Raw genomic sequence first — 18,776 nt, 5'->3', positions numbered from 1 at the left:
TTGCAGAATGGCCCTCAGTTTGAGTGTGACTGTTTCTGACGACTAGGTTCAGACAGCACATTTCTGGCTGGGATATTGCAGAGGTAATGACTGGTGAGTTATTTTCAGTACCACGATGTGAGGTGCTAGTGTGGTAGCTTTGGTCCTTTGGCTAAGGCACCTTTTTAATCAACTTGTTGATGTAACAGATTGCCGTAGAGTGAATTGAAATAGCACACTTCCATTTTCTGGAGGCTAGAAAGTTCAAAATGGGATTTCCTGGGTTAGAATCAAGTTTGTTTTTTTTTTTTTTTTTTTTTTTTTTTTTTTTTTTTTTTTTTTTTAGACTGGTTCCAGAAGTGTGTTAGCGGAGAATCTCTCTCTGAGATTCATGGATTTATTCGGTGAATTATGTTACCATCACTACTAATCTTGGTGCTCGAGTTGTCTCACATTTGAAGAGTTCCTTTAAACTGGATCTTTCTTCCTATAGTCCCTACTGTTCTTTAAACACTTCCGTGCCTTTTGGTCCTTCTCTTACAGATCTAATTCTTGTCTCAGTCAAAGCATCTGCCATGGCTTCAAGTCCTGGTTCCCTTAAGTAAAGAATAATGTTTAGATACTAAGATGTGTGCTCGACTGTGTTTTTTGCCACTTGCTTTTCGGTGTTTCTAGGCGCTTTCAGCGGAGTTGGGACATAAGTGTACATTGTCTCCAAGTCTGTCCCACCACCACAGGAACGACTCTAGCTTCCTTTGCTTGCCATCAGCACCCTTCATTCCCTCCCAGAGAGGTGCTGCTGGGTGTCTAATGATCAGCTCAGCAGAGTATAACATATCACATTTGGGCCCAGTGGCTTAGATTGCTTGTTCTGCCACTGTGAATTGAGTTCCCAGCATTCACTTTTTATGTAAACCTGGCCCTGTGAGACCTGGAGACAGGCAGATTGGAGAGTTTTGTGGTTAGCTAACCTCATTGGAAACACCGAGCTTTTAGTTCAGGGGAAGAGAGAGAGAGAGAAGGGGGGGGAGAGAGAGAGGGGAGAGAGAGAGAGAGAGAGAGAGAGAGAGAGAGAGAGAGAGCACCTGTTTAAAGGAAATAAGGCACAGAGAGCTAGAGGAAGAGACCAGTATCTTCCTCTGCCCTCTGCATGTGTATGTGTGGGCACCTGCATCCGCACATCCATGTGAATGCCTGATCCCTTGAGACTTGTAGCATTTGCCAATTACCCATGGTGTAAAAACCCCTCTTCTACCAGCAGCTTCCATCTGCCAGCCTGGTATTATCCACATGGCAATAAAGCTCAGTGCTCACCAGCTCGTGCATGTAGGCCCCAGCCAACCACCTTTCCCTTCTCTGTGAAAATCCTGGTTCCCATTTTCTATGACTTTCAGTTCTAAGGTTCATAGAAAGTACTTTCACAAGTGTTAATGATACAGTTGTGGAACAAGCTGGAGTTTAAGATTTGTGCTTTTTTTGTCTTAAGAAAGTGTCATGGAAATTCTGTGTCTAAAGTTGTTCCTGTTAATTTTCTTACCTTTTTCCGCAGTCGTTTGAAGTGTAGTTAGGAGAGCTAGGCTTTGGGGTATGTGTCAGTAACCCCAGCATGTAGAAGGCTGAGTGAAGGAGGGCTGTCTGAGACCAGCCTGCATTAGAGCAAGACCCTGTCTCAAAAGGAGTCTACTCATTAACACAGCTTCTCAAGAAACTGAGTGAAAGTCACGGGCAGGAGGAAAAGTATTCAAAAAACAACTGCCAAAGGGCTTAGAAATGGACTGTATAAACATCTCCAAAATTAACTAAAATATGAGCAATCCAATGATAAGTGGAAAGAACCCTTGGACCACACACACACACACACACACACACACACACACTCTATAAAAGAGATTTCTTTCAGGCTGGGAGATGGCTCAGGGTCTAAAAGTACTTGCTGCACTAGCATAGAGACTCCAGTTCAGATCCTCAGAACCCACAAAAATGTCAGCTGGATATCATGCCTCTTCTGTATGTTTCAGCACTCAGAAAGCAGAGAGAGGGGGAGACTGGTATGATCGATGAACTCTGGGATCAACTGAGAGATCCTGCCTCGATGAATAAAGTAGAAAGTGATTGAGAAAGACTTCTGATGTCAACTTTGAGCCCTGCTTACACACACACACACACACACACACACACACAGAGAGAGAGAGAGAGAGAGAGAGAGAGAGAGAGAGAGAGAGAGAGAGAGAGAGAGAGATTGATCTGCAGTAAGCAGCTGTAGTTCCAGCTCTTGGAAGGCCAAACAAGAAGATGGTGAATTGAGGCCAGTTTTGACTGCATAGTGAGGCTCTATATCAACTCTCCTATATTTACTTTCCCCTCAAAACTAATAAACAAAAATGAAAAATGAAAAAGAAAAAGTCAAAGCCTGGCGGTGGTGGTGCACGCCTTTAATCCCAGCACTTGGGAGGCAGAGGCAGGCGGATTTCTGAGTTCGAGGCCAGCCTGGTCTACAGAGTGAGTTCCAGGACAGCCAGGGCTACACAGAGAAACCCTGTCTCAAAAAACCAAAAAAAAAGAAAAAAAAAAAAAAAGAAAGAAAGAAAAGAAAAAGTCAGCCAGGCAGTGGTGGTTCAAACCTTTAATCGCAGCATTTGTGAGGCAGAGGCAGGTGGATTTCTGTGAGTTTGAAGCCAGCCTGGTCTAGAGAGCCAAGTTCCAGGACAACCAAGGCTACACAAAGAAACCCTGTCTCAAAAAACCTAACTAACTAACTAACTAACTAACTAAGTAACTAAGATAAATAAGTAAGTCAGTATCGACACCAGCAAGGGTGTCAGCACCAGAACTCCCGTATGTTGAGAGTATGAAACCTTGCAGTCATTTTGAGAAAGGTTTGCCAGTTTCTCAGAAAGCTGAGCACACCCATAGTTAACTCCTCAGCATTTACCAATGGGAATGAAAACACACATGCAGACAAAGACTGTACAAATGTATTTGTTCGGATTTATTTACAAAGTCTCAAATTGAAAGCAACTGAAGCAGGATAACATCTGATTCATGGATACTTTGTGTTATATTCACATGATTGAACACTGCTCAATAATAAAGAAGAAGAAGAAGAAAAGCTAATGACTCTATTATAAAAGACAGAGAAATGATAGTGTAAGGACCAGGGAGAGATACCTAGAGATCAGTGGGAGGGGCGGGGAAAGAACATTCTGGACAATGCAAATGTGTGTGCCTTTGCAATGCACGTCTCTATAGGTCTTCTCTGGAGACGTGAATGCATAGGTTGTGTGACTGTACTTTTCAAAATATTACATCTGTACACTTCATCTTATGTACTTTAAGAAGTCAAAAAACAAAACAAGCCAGATATGGTGGTGTCTGCCTTTAATCCCAGCCCTCAGAGGCAGGTAGATCTCTGTGAGGCCAGCCTGGTCTACATAGTGAGGTCCTGCCTTAAAAAAAAAAAAAGTTGCCGGGCAGTGGTGGCACACACCTTTAAATCCCAGCACTTGGGAGGCAGAGGCAGGCAGATTTCTGAGTTCGAGGCCAGCCTGGTCTACAGAGTGAGTTCCAGGACAGCCAGGACTACACAGAGAAACCCTGTCTCAAAACAACAACAACAACAACAAAGTCAAAATAAGATAAGGATTTCCAGGACTTCTGGGAGGGAAGCTATGATCAGAGAGCACACTGAGCCATAGGAACTAGTCTGGCCCTGAGCCCTGGGTGAGGAGGAAGAGGAGGATCGAGGGACAGTTGGAAAGCAGAAGGAGCCAGGTCTGTGCTGTCAGTGATCCTCTCAGAGAAGACCTAGGTGCCCTGCAACCCTCAACACAAACCCCTGAAATCAAGATGTAGCAATATACAACAGAAGAGGCTTGAGTAGCATTCTAGTTTTGGTGGGTGGGTTAACACTGTTACTGTGAAGCCACTTAAAAACTTTCAAGACAAAAAACTTTCCAGAACCAGCAGTGAGCTCATGTTTGCCACATAAGCCGTCGTGTGAGCCAGAGGATAATGAAAACAGTCTTGCTGTGCTCAGGCTGCGTGGCATCCAGTGTGCCCCCACCCCTGCCTCAGGGGAGGCAGCTATCACCATCCTCGGCTCCCTTCCCAGCTCTCTTTCAGTCCAGCTTTCGGTCAGTCTTTGAGACACAGGCACTATACCCCAAGTACTCGCCCAGCCGACGCGCTATGCTGCAAGATTTCTGAGTCCTTCTTTCCGTGCCCCTTCACGTCTCTTCCACCTATCGTGTGGTCTCTGGGCAGAAGGCATAGAGAACAAGCTAGAGGCGAATGGAGCCCCAGCTTGTGGAGCCTCCCTCAGGGCTGTAAACACTGTGCCGAGCCAAGCATCCTCCCATTCCCTTCTATGCTGCATCTGGAGTCCACACCTGTCGTGTCTACCACACAGAGGATCTCCAGGCACTAGCTCCAAGATCTTCTCAGGCCACCATCACTCCAGGCATCTGTCAACTGCAGATTCCCCAGCCCCAGCGAGGGGGCTCCCTAATCCTAAACTGCAGTGGGCCTGTTTACTCCTTCAAGGGGCTGGAGTGCATCGAGATCTGCTACAACCAGAAACAGAGCAAATGGATGTGGGCCTGCCTGGAGGAGATTTCAAGAAGAAACTAGAAACATGCCTGGCAGGGTGGGGAGGAGATGCGAGGGTGATTCCGGAAAAAGGAAGAGACTAGAGAAGACTCTTCACGGTTTGCATTTCATTAAAAACCTCCAGTTTGGAGAGAAACATGCAAATTGGCATTGGTGCCTTTTGGGAGTCTGGAGAGTGACACCCCCCCCCCCCCATCAGGAGGCCAGGTGCTTGGCGCCTCATACAAAGGCTGCATTTGTGTAAGGCCTGGGCGTTGAGGGCACAGATGTTCAATGCTTTGCATCAAAGACCACAGCATGCTCCATAAACAGCGCGTGAGGGAGCCACTTCCATGCTTCATAGTGGGGAAAAATGAGACACAGGAAGCAATATTCTTGCTGCTGTCTCCAACCACAAAGACTTTTACTGTCCACACACAGTGTCATCAGAATCCTTCAGTTACTTATTAAGGGCTGAAAGACAACTGTAGACTTGGAGTGAGGACTGGAGAATTCATTTACTCCCCCGTGTCTTCAACCTTGACCTTCCTTTCCTATTTGTTTAAAACCTAAGTGGATCTAACTCTGCAAATATAGATGGATTTTTGTTGATTAATTTTTTTTTCTCGAGACAGGGTTTCTCTGTGTAGCCCTGGCTGTCCTAGAACTCACTCTGTAGACCAGGCTGGCCTCGAACTCAAAACTCCGCCTGCCTCTGCCTCCCAAGTGCTGGGATTAAAGGCGTGTGCCACCACTGCCCAGCCAAAAGCAGAATGCATTCTTTTTTTTTTTTTTTTTTTTTTGGTTTTTCGAGACAGGGTTTCCCTGTGTGTAGCCCTGGCTGTCCTGGAACTCACTCTGTAGACCAGGCTGGCCTCGAACTCAGAAATCCGCCTGTCTCTGCCTCCCAAGTGCTGGGATTAAAGGCGTGCGCCACCACCGCCCGGCTGCATTCTTTTTTTAAGCTTTTTTAAAAATTTATTTATTTATTTTTTATTTATTTTTTAATGTATTCACCATTGCTCTCTTCAGACACATCAGAAGAGGGCATCAGATCCCATTACAGATGGTTGTGAGCCACCATGTGGTTGCTGGGAACTGAACTCAGGACCTCTGGAAGAGCAGTCAGTGCTCTTAGCAACTGAGCCATCTCTTCAGCCTTTGTTGATTAATGTTAACAAATGGCCTACCAACAATATATGGAATATCATATTTAAGCCTTATAATAATTTCACAATATAGATATCATTATCATCATATATCTCACATATATCTCACATATATATCATATATATATAGTGTATGTATGTTTACAAGAGTGCCATAACTCTCATGTGGTGGATCAGAGGGCGACTTATGGGATTCATTTCTCTCCTTCCACCATGGAGAACCAGGAATTGACCCGAGGATGTCATCCTTGGGGGAAAGAACTATCTTGCTCATTTTCATCCTGCCCTTGATCTTAATTTTATAGGACAAAAAGCTGAGAGTCAAAAATCTGTATCGTGAAGCAGAGTGAAGTCTGCTTGAGCTTCTTGGCCACACAACTCTTTTTATTTGTTTATTTCCTGCGTACATGTGTACGTGTGTGCAGTACATAGGTATATATGTGCAGTGTTTGCATGCGGGTGGGTGTGCATGCACAGGAATGTGAAGGACAGAGGTGGATGTCAGATGTCCTCCTGGATTGGTCTTTGCTTTATATACTGATCCAGGGTCTCACTGATCCTGGAACTTGCTTATTTGTGTAGTCTGGCTAGCTAGCTTGTCCATGGATTATCTGTCTCTGTCTCCCAAGCTCAGTTTATAGCCCAGCCACCATGCCTGTCTTTTATGTGGGTGCTAGGATGTGAACTCTGGTCCTCATGCTGACGTGGAAAGTCCTGTATCTATGGGGGTTGTCTCTCCAGCCCTAGCTTTTCTATTTGAGCATAGGGATCCTACCCAACTTTCGGTCTCTTAGTCCTTTTATTTGAAGTTCTAAAAGGGAAACACCCACATCACATGAATTTGAACCCCAAGTCTTCCGTTTGCAAGCCACATGACTTTGGGCAAACACCTCTGTCAACTGACGGACTGGCTAGACTGGAACGTGGGAGAGATTGGAAGGATTAAAAGAGATACTGTGCTTTGAGTTTGTCCAGTGCTTCTTCGATGAAATCAGTTGAGGACTAGCCACATAAGTAAAGAAATGTGTTTAGAACATAAGAATTTCTCTATTGAATGCAGATACTGGTGGGATAAACATGGCTTGTTATGTATTCAGAACTTTTTGATCCAGTCGGCTGGAGAATTATCAGACAAACCTTAGTGGATGTGAAAGACTACCATCCATGTCCCCAACCAGGTTCTTCTAGAAAAAAGTCAGCGTCAATATAATGGCGGTTGTGTCCTTCAGCTTTCTCTCATGAGGTAGTCATACATGGTGAGGGACACCCCACCTCAGTTCTGCTCCAGCATTGTGTTACAACCCTACTGTTGGTTCACCTTGTTTCTACAGCGTAGACAGCTCTGTTTGGGTGAGAGCCATGCTTGCCATCTACACATCTAAATGTCCCTCCTTTCATGGCAGCAGGTCACTGGAAATGTCGGTATCAATGGATTGTAAAGAAGCAGCAGTGGAAGCAGAGGAAATAACTATAAGAAAAGCAGATGAGGGGGCTGGAGAGATGGCTCAGTGGTTAAGAGCACTGTACTGCTCTTCCAGAGGTCCCGAGTTCAATTCCCAGCAACCACATGATGGCTCACAACCATCTGTAATGGGATCTGATGCCCTCTTCTGGTGTGTCTGAAGATATCTACAGTGTACTCATATAAATAAAATAAATAAATCAAAAGAAAAGGAAAGCAGACGAAGCTAGGTGTGGTGGTGCCTGTCCTAGCATTCCAGAGGTTGATGCAGGAAGAAAGACTGAGAATTGGAATCAATCTAGGCTATATAGTGAGACACTGCCTTAAAAATGAGAAGCAGAGGGGAATACGAATATGCACCAAGAACAATTACCAATCTTAGCATTTTTATGTACTCTCTAAACTTCCTGCAATCTGCATATGTTTCTTGTATAATGTGAGGCCTTTCTCTCTGCCTCTGTCCCTGAGTGGGACAGTAAATGCTCTTGTTTATCCGTCATCTGTCCTTGGGCCACACTAAAATAGCAAAGGGAACATGGCAGCATTAGAAAACTGAAAAAGGGCTGTGGGTGAGCTGTGGATTGTGGGCGATTCTTCAGCGTGAGAGGCAGGTGGGAGGCCACAGATGAGGTTGGAAGAACGATGTCCAACCCAGGCTAACCAGAGAACAGAGTACATAGATTCTCCACACCAAGTCCTAGGACCCTTGTGACAAGGCAGCTGAAACGGGAGCAGCCATGGAGAGTTCAGTTAGAGGGCACTGGGAGTGCAGCCAGGGCCCTCCCCACGTGGCTGGACATGGAGCAGCTGCTTCTGATAGCTCTGCCAAAGTGTCAGCCCATGACACCCTGAGGCAGGTGCTTGACACAAACATGATGGCCTCTAGTCTGGGGCCCTGGAATGCTCGACGTCTTTCCTATAATGTCCCACTCCATGCAGAAGCAAAAGTATTCAAAACTGTACCAAGAGGTTATCAAAATGCCGAGAGCAGAAAACACACACACACATATGCACACACACATATGCGCGCGCACACACACACACACACACACACACACACACACACACAGAGGCAACATGGTGAGTTGGCCAACTTTTTTTTTTTTTTTTTGGACAGAGTTTTCCTGTGTAGTTCTGGCTGGTCTGGAACTTGCTATGTAGACCAGGCACCAGGCTGGCCTGGATCTGCCAGCATCTTCCTCCCTAGTGTTGGGGTGCTGGGATTAAAGGTTTGCTTTTTTTGTTGTTGTTTTGTTTTTTCAAGACAGGGTTTCTCTGTATAGCCCTGGCTGTTCTGGAATTCACTCTGTAGACCAGGCTGGCCTTGAACTCAGAAATCCACCTGTCTCTGCCTCCCAAGTGCTGGGATTAAAGTCGTGCGCCACCACTGCCTGGCTAAAGGTTTGCAATAGCATTGTATACATTACTAATAACCACTTAAAGCTGTAATTTAAAATACAGAGCCAGGGTTGGGCATGTGAGTGAGCAGGTAAGAGTGCTAGATGTAAAAACATGAGGACGTGAGTTCAAATTCCCAATAGCTATGTAAAAATCCCAGAGTCATATGGACATTTGTAACTCTAACACTGTTAAGGGTAGAGGCAGGAGGATCACTGGGGCTTGCTGGCCACCAGAGTAGCTCTAGGTACAGTGAGGAACCCTCTTTCAAATGAATAAGGCAAGCTGGGTATACTGGCACATGCAGCCAGGAGACAGAGACATGCAGGTCTCTGTGAGTTCAAGACCTGCCTGGTCTGTACAGAGAGTTTTAGGACAGTCAGGGTTACACAGTGGGACTCTGTCACAAAAACAAAACAAGACAGAAGTCAGTGTTAGAGAGCAAGCACCTGACATCCACCTCTGGGTCCAGGGAACCTTCATACACATGTGTGTACACATCACACACATGTACACACACACACACACACACACACACACACACACACACACACAGTACTCATACAGCACAATGACCAGGGCTACGTCTAGTGGTGCACATCTGTCAACTCAGCACCTTAGAGATGGAAGGCTCAAGGCTAAAACTAAAAGTGAGGCCAGTGGGATGGGACAGGAGAAGATGGGATGGGTCAGGAGAAGGTGGGATGGGTCAGGAGAAGGTGGGATGGGTCAGGAGAAGGTGGGATGGGTCAGGAGAATGGTGAACCTGTGAACCCACTGACTGTGGAAGGAGGGAACAAATTTGTGGAGGTTCTTCTCTGATTGAAGCAAGCACACTATTGCAGGAGTGTGACAGTACTCACACAGGTCTCTCACACTCACATGTGCACACACACACACACACACACACACACACACACCTCACAGCAAACAAATAAAAATGAATAGAACACCCAGAAACCAGTCTTTTTAAGGTAAAATTGTAAAACACTAGAAACTGTTGTTATTGTAAAAATTGGAAAGCAGAGTATATATACGCTCAGACACAGGAAAGTACCCATGGTACATCCATTTAATAAAGTTCCGTCTGTCCGTCAGTCAGTCTGTCTATTTATATTTTGAGTCAAGATATCATATTGTCTAGGCTGGCTTCAAACCTGCTACACAGATGAGGGTGACCTTCCTTAGCCCTCTGGCTTCCTCCTCAAGTTCCAGGAGTCCAGATGTGCCATGCCTGGTTTGATGCAGCTGGGAAGCATATCCAGGATTCTGCATGCTAGGCAAGCGTTCTGCCGGCTGGACCACATTAACAGCATTTTTTTTTTTACTCATTTTTAAAATTAAGTTAATTATTTATTTTATATCTCGATTACAGCTTCCTCTCTCTCCTCTCTTCCTAGTCTGTCCCCCTCCCCTCCCCTCCCCTCCCCTCCCCTCCCCTCCCCTCCCCTCCCCTCCCCTCCCCTCCCCTCCCCTCCTATGTTCTTCCTCCCCTTCTCAAGTGGGGAGGCTTCCCATGGATACCAAAGCCTTGGCATACTAAATTGCAGTATGACCAAGGGCATCCTCTTCTATTGAGGCTAACCAGCATTTTTGTATTAAAACATTAATTCTTAATAAAACATTTATTTATTTATTTATTTATTTATTTATTTAGTGTATACACATGATTGTCATGTATATGGAGGTCAGGCCGCCAGGCTTGAAGGAAGAGCCTTTACCCCTGAGCTGTCTTGCTAGTCTGTCTGCTCAATGTCTTAAATAATGGGGGGAAAAACCCTGGAAACAAATGATTAGGATAGAAGAAACTCCTAATAGGGAATATGAACAGACACAGGCGAACTTACACTTAATTTTTTGGCAGCCCTTGCAGGGCAGGCCTGGGATCTTACACATGCCAAGCATACAACCATTGAGTTAAATCTCTAGCCATTAGCTTTAGGAATTTTTTCCCTAAAGATTTGCTAAGTCTGCCTATGGCCAGACCATCCTCAATGTGCCCACTCTCCTCTGATCTTGGGAGACTTACTCAGTTCCTCAAACCACTATAGTTCCTTTTCTTTAAAATCTGTGTGTATATGTTTGCATTTTCATGCATGTGAGGGTGAGGGTGCATATGTATGCACACACAACCTTGGGTGTCATCCTTAGAAATGTCATACATTCCCTTTGAGGTTGGGTCTCTCATGGCCTGGAGCTCACTAACTAGGCTAGGTTTGCTGTCCAGTGAGCCTGAGGGATCGATCCTTCTTTCTCTGCCTTCCTAGTGCTGGCTACAAGTAAGCGATCACACCTGGAAATTTTATAAGTTTAAATTTATTATTTTTTTTTTACTTACTCACTTTATATCCCACACACTGTCCCCTTCCCAGTCACCCCCTCTTACAATTCTTCCCTCATCCCCCCTCATCTTCTCCTCTGAGTGGGTGGGGGGTCCCCTGAGTATCCCCCTCACCCTGGCACTTCAAGTCTCTGTGAAGCTAGGTGCTTCCTCTCCCACTGAGGCCAGACAAGGCAGCCCAGCTAGAAGACCATATCCCACATACAGGCAACAGCTTTTGGGACAGTTCCCACTCCAGATGTTCAGGACCCACATGAAGACCAAGATGCACATCTGCTACATACATGCAGGGAGGCATAGGCCCAGCCTGTGTATGTTCCTTGGTTGGTGGACACCTAGGATTTTTTTATGTGGGTTCTGGGGATCAAGCTTAGTTCCTCATGTTTTCAAGGCAAGTGTTTTATAGACTGAGTCACTCCCCAGCCCACCATGGCTCCTTTTTGGTGACCTCAAGTTCTTAAAGATAATATCCTATGTTTTCTTTTAAGAACATTTTATTTTAGCTGTACGTTTAAACGCACATTCATTTCAAATTGACTTTTGTGTACGGTGATGGATGCAGACTTTCCCCCATCCAGTTTATACGCTTGTTCCGGGAACATCTGTTCCGAAGAGTTAAAAAACGCTTTGGCCCCTTTGCTGAAAGTCAGTTGGTTATAGACAAATGAGTCTCTATTTCTGTTCTGTCTTCTACTTGTTTATCTGCAGGGCTCTACTGAGCAGATCTGATTATCATACTTCACAGAACTTCATGGAAAGTTCTCAAGTCAGGTGGTAGGAACCTTCCAGCCCTCAAGTCACCGTCTCAAGCAGCTCAGACAGGCTTTCAGCTTGCTATGTACTCATGGCTCTTCTTGAGCTGAGCCTCCTGCCTCCACTCTCCGAGTGCTGGGTTACAGATGTATGCTACCATACCTAGTGCTGGCTGTGTTTTTAAAATAGAACAGTTCAATAATTGATGCATGCACTCTTAGTTTGTGCCTAGTCCAGGTCCTTCGTAACTCTTCATGAATTTGGTCCAAATGCCAGTTATTCACAGAAGAGGATTTGGGGATTCTGATAGAACTAGATTGAACCTGTAGGACAATTGGGAGAAAATCAGCTTCCTTTGTTTAGGTCTTCTTACATTTCTTTTAGCAATGCTTTCTTCCTGGTTTCCAGTAATAAGATTTTGCAACAACTTCAGTGTTTATTGTTAGCACATATATATAAAAGCTATTTCGTTATGTTCTTATACCTCTACCTCCCTTTCAACACTTATTCCACCCTGATGATACCTTCCACACCCTGAACACTAGGTAAGAGAGAAAAGTTAGAGGGGAAAGGTGGCATAGACCTCTATATGTTACTTCAGCTGATTAGGGACCTTGGATTTTTTGGGGCAAGTCCAATCTTCCTCGACAGAATATCCAGCAGTTTGGCAAAACAGCAACTCAGCAATAACAAATGCAACAGCAAACACGGCAGCAAACACAGAGGCAGAATGAACCAGCAGCTGAAAGGGGAGCAGCCACCGCCACAGGCCCTCTCAGGGCTCTCTCATTTACACCCTCTCCAGAGTCCCCAGAATTAAACTATCTGCAGCTGGCAAAAATCACACCCTTGCTAGAGCACTAGGCAAACCATAATCACCTGCTGTGAAGCAGCCTCTTATCCCACACTTGGGATTAAAGCAAAAGCATACTCAGGTAACATAACTGGGTTTTTAAAGAAATTGAAACTCTTACTACAGTTTATTCCAGAATAGTTTATATTTTTTTTGGCACTGTAGATAATATTTAAAATTTTTCTTGTCTCCTCTCTTTCCTCTCCCTCTTCTCTATTTTTCTTTCTTCCTTTTCCTTCCTTCCTATCTTTATGTTTTGGAGGTGGTTTCTGTGTGTCACCCTGGCTGTCCTGTAACTTCCTATGTAGACCAGGCTGGCCTTGAACTCACAGAGATTCATTGCCTCTTGCACCAGAGTGTTGGGATTAAAGGCATGTACCAGCATGCCCTGCTTTGGGTCAATTTTCTTTCATTGTGAGAGTGCTTTAAGTTTTATGTTTCTGTAAAGATGGAGAGCTATTAGAGATCTGTTTTATTTGTGTTTTTAAAAGTCTTCATGATGTTTCCTTCTTTGTTCTATTAAAAAGTTCTTTTAAAATATGTATATGTATCTACATGTGTGTCTGTGGGTGAGTACCTGCACATAAATGCTGGTGATTTCAGAGACAACAGGTTGGTTCAATTCTCTTGGACCTAGAGTTCCAGGCATGACCTGTGAGCTGCCGGGTGCAGGTACTGGGAACTGAACTTTTGTTCTGGGAAGACATCATGATCTTTTCAGCCCCATCTTCTGGGTTTTTGGGGATACGACTTCACTATCTCAATCAGGCTGACTTTGAACTTGAATTCTCCTTGCCCCAGCTGCTTAAGAGCTGGAATTATAGACGTGTGCCACCACACCTGCTAGGTGTAGCTTATAACACCTGCAGCATCTTTATTGATTGAAATCTGTATTGAGGTTCACACTTTTATTCTGATATTGGCAATTTGTATTTTATTCTCCCCCATTATCAACTTTATTTAACTTTTCAAAGGACAACTTGGTTTAATCAGTGTTCTCTATTGTTTATCTTTATTTGATTCCACTGTTTTACATTTTTTCTACTATGTAATGTGAGTTTATCTAGCTCTTTTTCTTGAGCTACTTAAAACAAAAGCTTAGGTCAGTGCCTTGTCTTTTGTTCACTTCTATTGTCTGTGTGTCTAAGTTTTATTTAATTTATGTATGAGAGTATGCTGTCGCTGTCTTCAGACACACAAGGAGAGGCATCGGATCCCATTATAGGTGGTTGAGAGCTACCGTGTGGTTGCTGGGAATTGTACTCAGAACCTCTGGAAGAGCAATCAGTGTTCTTAACCTGTGAGCCATCTCCCCAGCCCAGGGAATTTCTTTTCTGAGTTGCTTCTTACTTGGTTTCCTTTCTTCATGACCCTGAGTGACTGGGCAGCTGTTCTGTTTCTTTAAGACCCGCAGTTGGGATGTTTTCAGGAAACTCTGTTCTAACTTCCTTGCCCTACCAGATGTAAACTATCTGTACCTTTAATTTAGAAAAGGGAAACCACCTTCTATATGTCATAACTCAGAGAAGTCAAGCATTCTCAGTGAGTGGGAATGGAGACTTCTGTCTACAAAGGATGCCGATAGTGACCCTTTGTAGTTCTTTGTTCACGTCCCAGGAGGCTTTGCTTCATTGTTCTGATCTTATGTATCTGGATGGGGTTTCAGGAGAGAGCTCACCCTGCACATTTCTGCTGAAGGCCTGTGAGGTGTATGACATCAAGGGAAACATTTCTGTGTGGGGCTCAGGGGGTGGTGACAGTATGACAGTATTCTATTCCAGCATTCAGCAGAGCTGGAACAGAAAGGCCATCTTGTGTGTGTACAGAACACCAAATTCAAAGTGCTCATGAGAGGAAAGTGGGCTACCCAGAGGAGACCCCCAGAAAATGTGAGAGTTGAGAGACTGACGAGCTTTGCAAACGATAATCTAAATGCTGCATTAAAGAGAAGGTAGCGAAATCACTAATTAAAAATTAAATATTATTTTTCCCCAAACTAGGGCCAGGAGCCATGGACAGGCCCAGGAGCTGGCCCAGGCTCCCATTCCTAATCCCACAGGCCGGTGGTCACTTTCTTTCACTCTGCTTTGCAGCCTTGCTCTTGCCTTGTGGTTCAGAACTGCTTGCCTTTCACAGATATCCCACAGTCCTTCGAGAGGACTGACTGGCTGTAGGAGACAGCAGGTCCTCTGACATCAGGTTTCAGAGCAAACTGAGGTTGTGTGGAGCCTGATTAAGGTGGGCCTGTAGCCTGAGGCAGTTCCTGCCAAGCAATGTGAATGTGCAGGCAGCAAGCAAAGGGGCTAGAGTGGGAACTTTCTGCTGGCTCTCCTGGCCTGACTTAGGTATGAGTAGAGCTGCAGAGAGGGGCTTGAGTACGCCTTACCCCTTATCCTTATGTCTCTCTCTCTCTCTCTCTCTCTCTCTTTAAAATTATTATTTTATTTATTTACATTCCAGTCATTGCTCCCCTCAGCCCCCCCCCCACAGTTCCTCATCTCCCTTGCCTCTGAAAGGGTGCTCCCCCCCACCTCCCCCCAGGCCTCCCTCTTCCCTGGAGTCTCTTGAGGATCAAGCACATCTTCTCCCATTAAGACCCGACCAAGCAGACCTCTGCTATATATGAGCTGGGTTGGGGAGGTGGGGGCAGCTCAGACCAGCCCATGTATGCTCCTGCTTGGTAGCTCGTCTCTGAGATCTTCCTGGGTTAGTTGAGGCTGCTGGTCTTCCTATGGGGTTGCTCTTCCCTTCAGCTTCTTCAATCCTTCCCCTAACTTAACCATAGGGGTCTTCAACTTTAGTCTAATGGTTGGGTGTAAGTATTTGCCTCTGTCTCAGTCAGCTGCCGGTAGGGTCTCTCTGAGGACAGCCATGCCAGGCTCCCATCTGTAAGCACATCATAGCATAGTAATGTCAGACCTTGGTGCTCTCCCTCATACCCTAATGAGATGGATCCCAAGTTGGGCAGTCATTGGACTGCCTTTTCTTCAGTTTCTTCTCCATTTTTGTCCCTGCAGTTCTTTTAGACAGGAACAGTTCTTGGCCAGGCATTTTGACTGCAGGATTAGTAACTCTGTTCCTCCACTTGAGGCCCTGTCTATTTACTGGAGGTGTTCCCTCTCCCCAATATTGGGCATTTTGGCTAAGGTCACCCCCATTGAGTCCTTAGAGTCTCTCACCTTCTGTGTCTCTGGTACTTTCTAGAGGGTCCCCCCACTTTCCCATGCTGCTTATCTACATTCATTCCCTTGGTCCTCTGGGTATCTCTCCTGCCACCCCCCCCCCATACCTGATCCTGTTCCCCTTTTCCCCTCTACTTCCCTTCTCCCACACCCAGGTCCCTCCCTCCCTCTGCCTCCTGTGATAATTTCCTTCCCCTTTCTAAGTAGGCTTGAAGCATCCTCATTTGGGCCTTTCTGATTGTTACACACTTCTTATGGTCTGTGGGTTATATCGTGGGTATTCTGTACTTTTTGGCTAATATCCACTAATCGGTGAGTACATACCTTTTGGGTATGAGTCACCTCACTCAGGATGACATTTAAAAACAAGAACATCATGCATTTTGCAGGCAAATGGGTGGAACTAGAGAAAATCCTTGTCTCTTACTCCTCTGCCTCATCCCTCCTGTTCTGCGGCCCTTCGGCTTTGTCCTTTGAACTATTATTCTTCCCAGCTGTTTATCTTGTCTTCTTTTCTGTATTATGTCAAATCTTTGTAAAAGTGATCCATTGAAGTCCCACTGTGGGCTTCCTGCCTCTTCAGCCCATCCATCCTTCATGCTTCTCCTTGGCCTGACTCCATGTTGTTTATCTCAACAGAGCACGGATATTCTGAGCACCATTGGATATGACAGTATCATCCAGCATCTGAACAATGGCCGCAAGAACTGCAAGGAGTTTGAGGAGTTTTTGAAAGAGAGGTAAGATGCTCAGGTCTCTTGAGCCAGGAAGCCCCACCCCCACCCCAGACCAGGCACTGATTGGTTTCTCTTTTCTTTTGTAGAAAAAGTTATTTCTTGTTAGTCTGTGGGCATGCATGTGCCACAGCGGGCTTGCGGGAGTCAGGGGACAACTTTGTGCCATTGAGTTTCTCCTTCTGCCTTTACGGGAGGTCACCCTTGATCAGGGTCACTTCCTAATCTGTCATAGCAGGTGTCCCTATGAGAAGATTAATGAAGACACAAGTCAAGAGCTCCCTGTGGTAATGAAGTAGGGCTGGTGGGAATTAGGAGCTGAAAGCCAGGACACATCAGAGACTCCTAGTGACACCGGATGCTACACAAGCCCATTCTCTCTAGACTCTCCAAGAGAGCAAGGTTCTGTCCCCACCTCTCCCACAGCTCCTCAGATGTCAGGTTTGCCTGCAGCCACTCCACCCTTGAGTCATTTCATCCCTTTCCATTGGTTGGTTTGGCTGTGTTTACCGATTCTGAAGACCTTCTGCTCCAGGGTGTGAAACAACCCCAGAAGTGTCTGATACTATTCTAGAGTTAACGTTAATATGCCTTCTTAATGAGAAATTACTCTGCACATTTAAAGATTAATAAATGAAAAACAAAAGGTTTTTTTAAAAAATTTTTTTTTAGCATAGCATGTGTCCAATTCTGGCTAATGCCTATAGAGGGACTGTTCATGAACAGATGATTTTAGTAACTTATTTATACCTTAGGCTTGTGTATTCCATATAGGCTGTCATCTTGAGGTTTATTTCAGGTCCAGTCCCTAGGTTCCACTTTGAACAATTTAAACAGAGACAGGAGACTGCAAGTCTGGCTGGTGCAGATGGGAGATTGACACAACAAATATATTGCCAGAATTGTTGTTGTTATTATTATTATTTTTTTCGGAGACAGAGTTTCTGTGTGTAACTCTGGCTGTCCTGGAACTCACTCTGTAGACCCACCTGCCTCTGCCTCCCAAGGGCTGAAATTAAAGGTGTGGCCACCACTGCTTGGCTCAGGATTATTTCTTAAGTACATCAACATTGTTCTTTTCCAATAGTTGTTACTGGGCCATCTTGACCACTTGGAAGACTTAAGCTTTTCTGCATAAGAGCACAGGAGGAATTAATGGCAGGCCAGGACTTCATGGTGGCTGTAACCCTGTGCTGCCTCCTGGGGCTGCTCTTAGAGTCATGCTTTTTGATACAGAGATGAACCTAATGGTCGCTTTTAAGTCAGGCCTTCTTTCGGTCAGTCTTTGTAAACAAACATGAGCACTCTCAACATCCTAAATCTCACATCTCTCAAACAGGCCTGTACAGTACCTTCTTCTTCTCTTCGGTGTATTTTGGAGGCAGTGCTCCCTTACTAAATTCTACCTTGAGTGGCTTAATGTTTCCTAAGCAAATTTGTGAGTAAATCGTTTATGACACCAGTTTTGTCATTTCAAGTCTCTTCTCCATCAATACCATCCCGAAGTTCCTTAGGAGCTGATCTGAAAAGTACGATTTGTAAACAAAACAGCAGACAGAGATGCAGCAAGCAACAGAATGCACTAGGAAGCACGGGAGCTTCATGGAAGAGGGGATCCTTGCAGGGCTCTGACAGGACAAGGTGGTTCTGACCACTGTGGGGGACAGGCAGTCTTGGAGGTGGAAGTAAGCAGCCCCAAGTGGTAAGAGGAACGAACGCAGGACTTCATTTAGACACCAGAAAGTGAGGAGCTGTGGGAGGTGGAAACAGGACCTTCCTCTCTTGGAGACTTTAGGAAGAATGTGGTTTGTGTAGCATCCGGTGTCACTAGGAGTCTCCGATGTGTCCTGGCTTTCAGCTCCATAGTTTCCAGACACCCCGCTTTATTACCACAGGGAGTCCTTGACTTGTTTCTTTACATTATCTTCTCACAGGGACACCAGCTCTAAAGGATTAGGAAGCGACCCTCCCTGATCAAGGGTGCCCTCATCTTAGCTAATGACATCTGTAGTAACCCTACTCCAAAGAACAGTACAACCAGAGACAATGGGGACTAGAGCTGGAGCTCGCTATTTTTTTAAAGGGAGACAGCTCCTACCATGCAAATGGCACAGGCAGCTGAGACCTATAAAGGAAAGAACACAGGGACAGAGTCCAAACTCTTCCTCTTCTGATCCTGCTTCCTTGGTAACTGGCAGGGACATATATCAAGGGCACATATCTTTCCAGGTGTCTGTTTTCCTTCTCAGTAAAAGGAAGCCATTGTACTCATGTCTGTAAAAATCTCTGAGCAAGGAGTCTGGGTTTTCCAAAGAAAT

At 45.2% G+C, this 18,776-nt stretch overlaps 1 protein-coding gene across 1 annotated transcript in view; it reads left to right on the top strand.

Annotated features, from left to right (window-relative positions):
• Positions 1-18,776, top strand: part of Pstpip2 (proline-serine-threonine phosphatase interacting protein 2) — an 87,471-nt gene that overhangs the window by 20,619 nt on the left and 48,076 nt on the right. The window contains exon 2 of the mRNA XM_034518468.2: positions 16,364-16,464. Coding sequence (XP_034374359.1) covers positions 16,364-16,464 — 101 coding nt within the window. The remainder of the gene's footprint in view (positions 1-16,363; positions 16,465-18,776) is intronic.

Source organism: Arvicanthis niloticus, chromosome 14 (genome assembly GCF_011762505.2).
Source record: "Arvicanthis niloticus isolate mArvNil1 chromosome 14, mArvNil1.pat.X, whole genome shotgun sequence".
Taxonomy (NCBI): domain Eukaryota; kingdom Metazoa; phylum Chordata; class Mammalia; order Rodentia; family Muridae; genus Arvicanthis; species Arvicanthis niloticus.
Note: the sequence above shows the minus strand (reverse complement) of the source record. Positions and strands in the feature narration are given on the sequence as shown.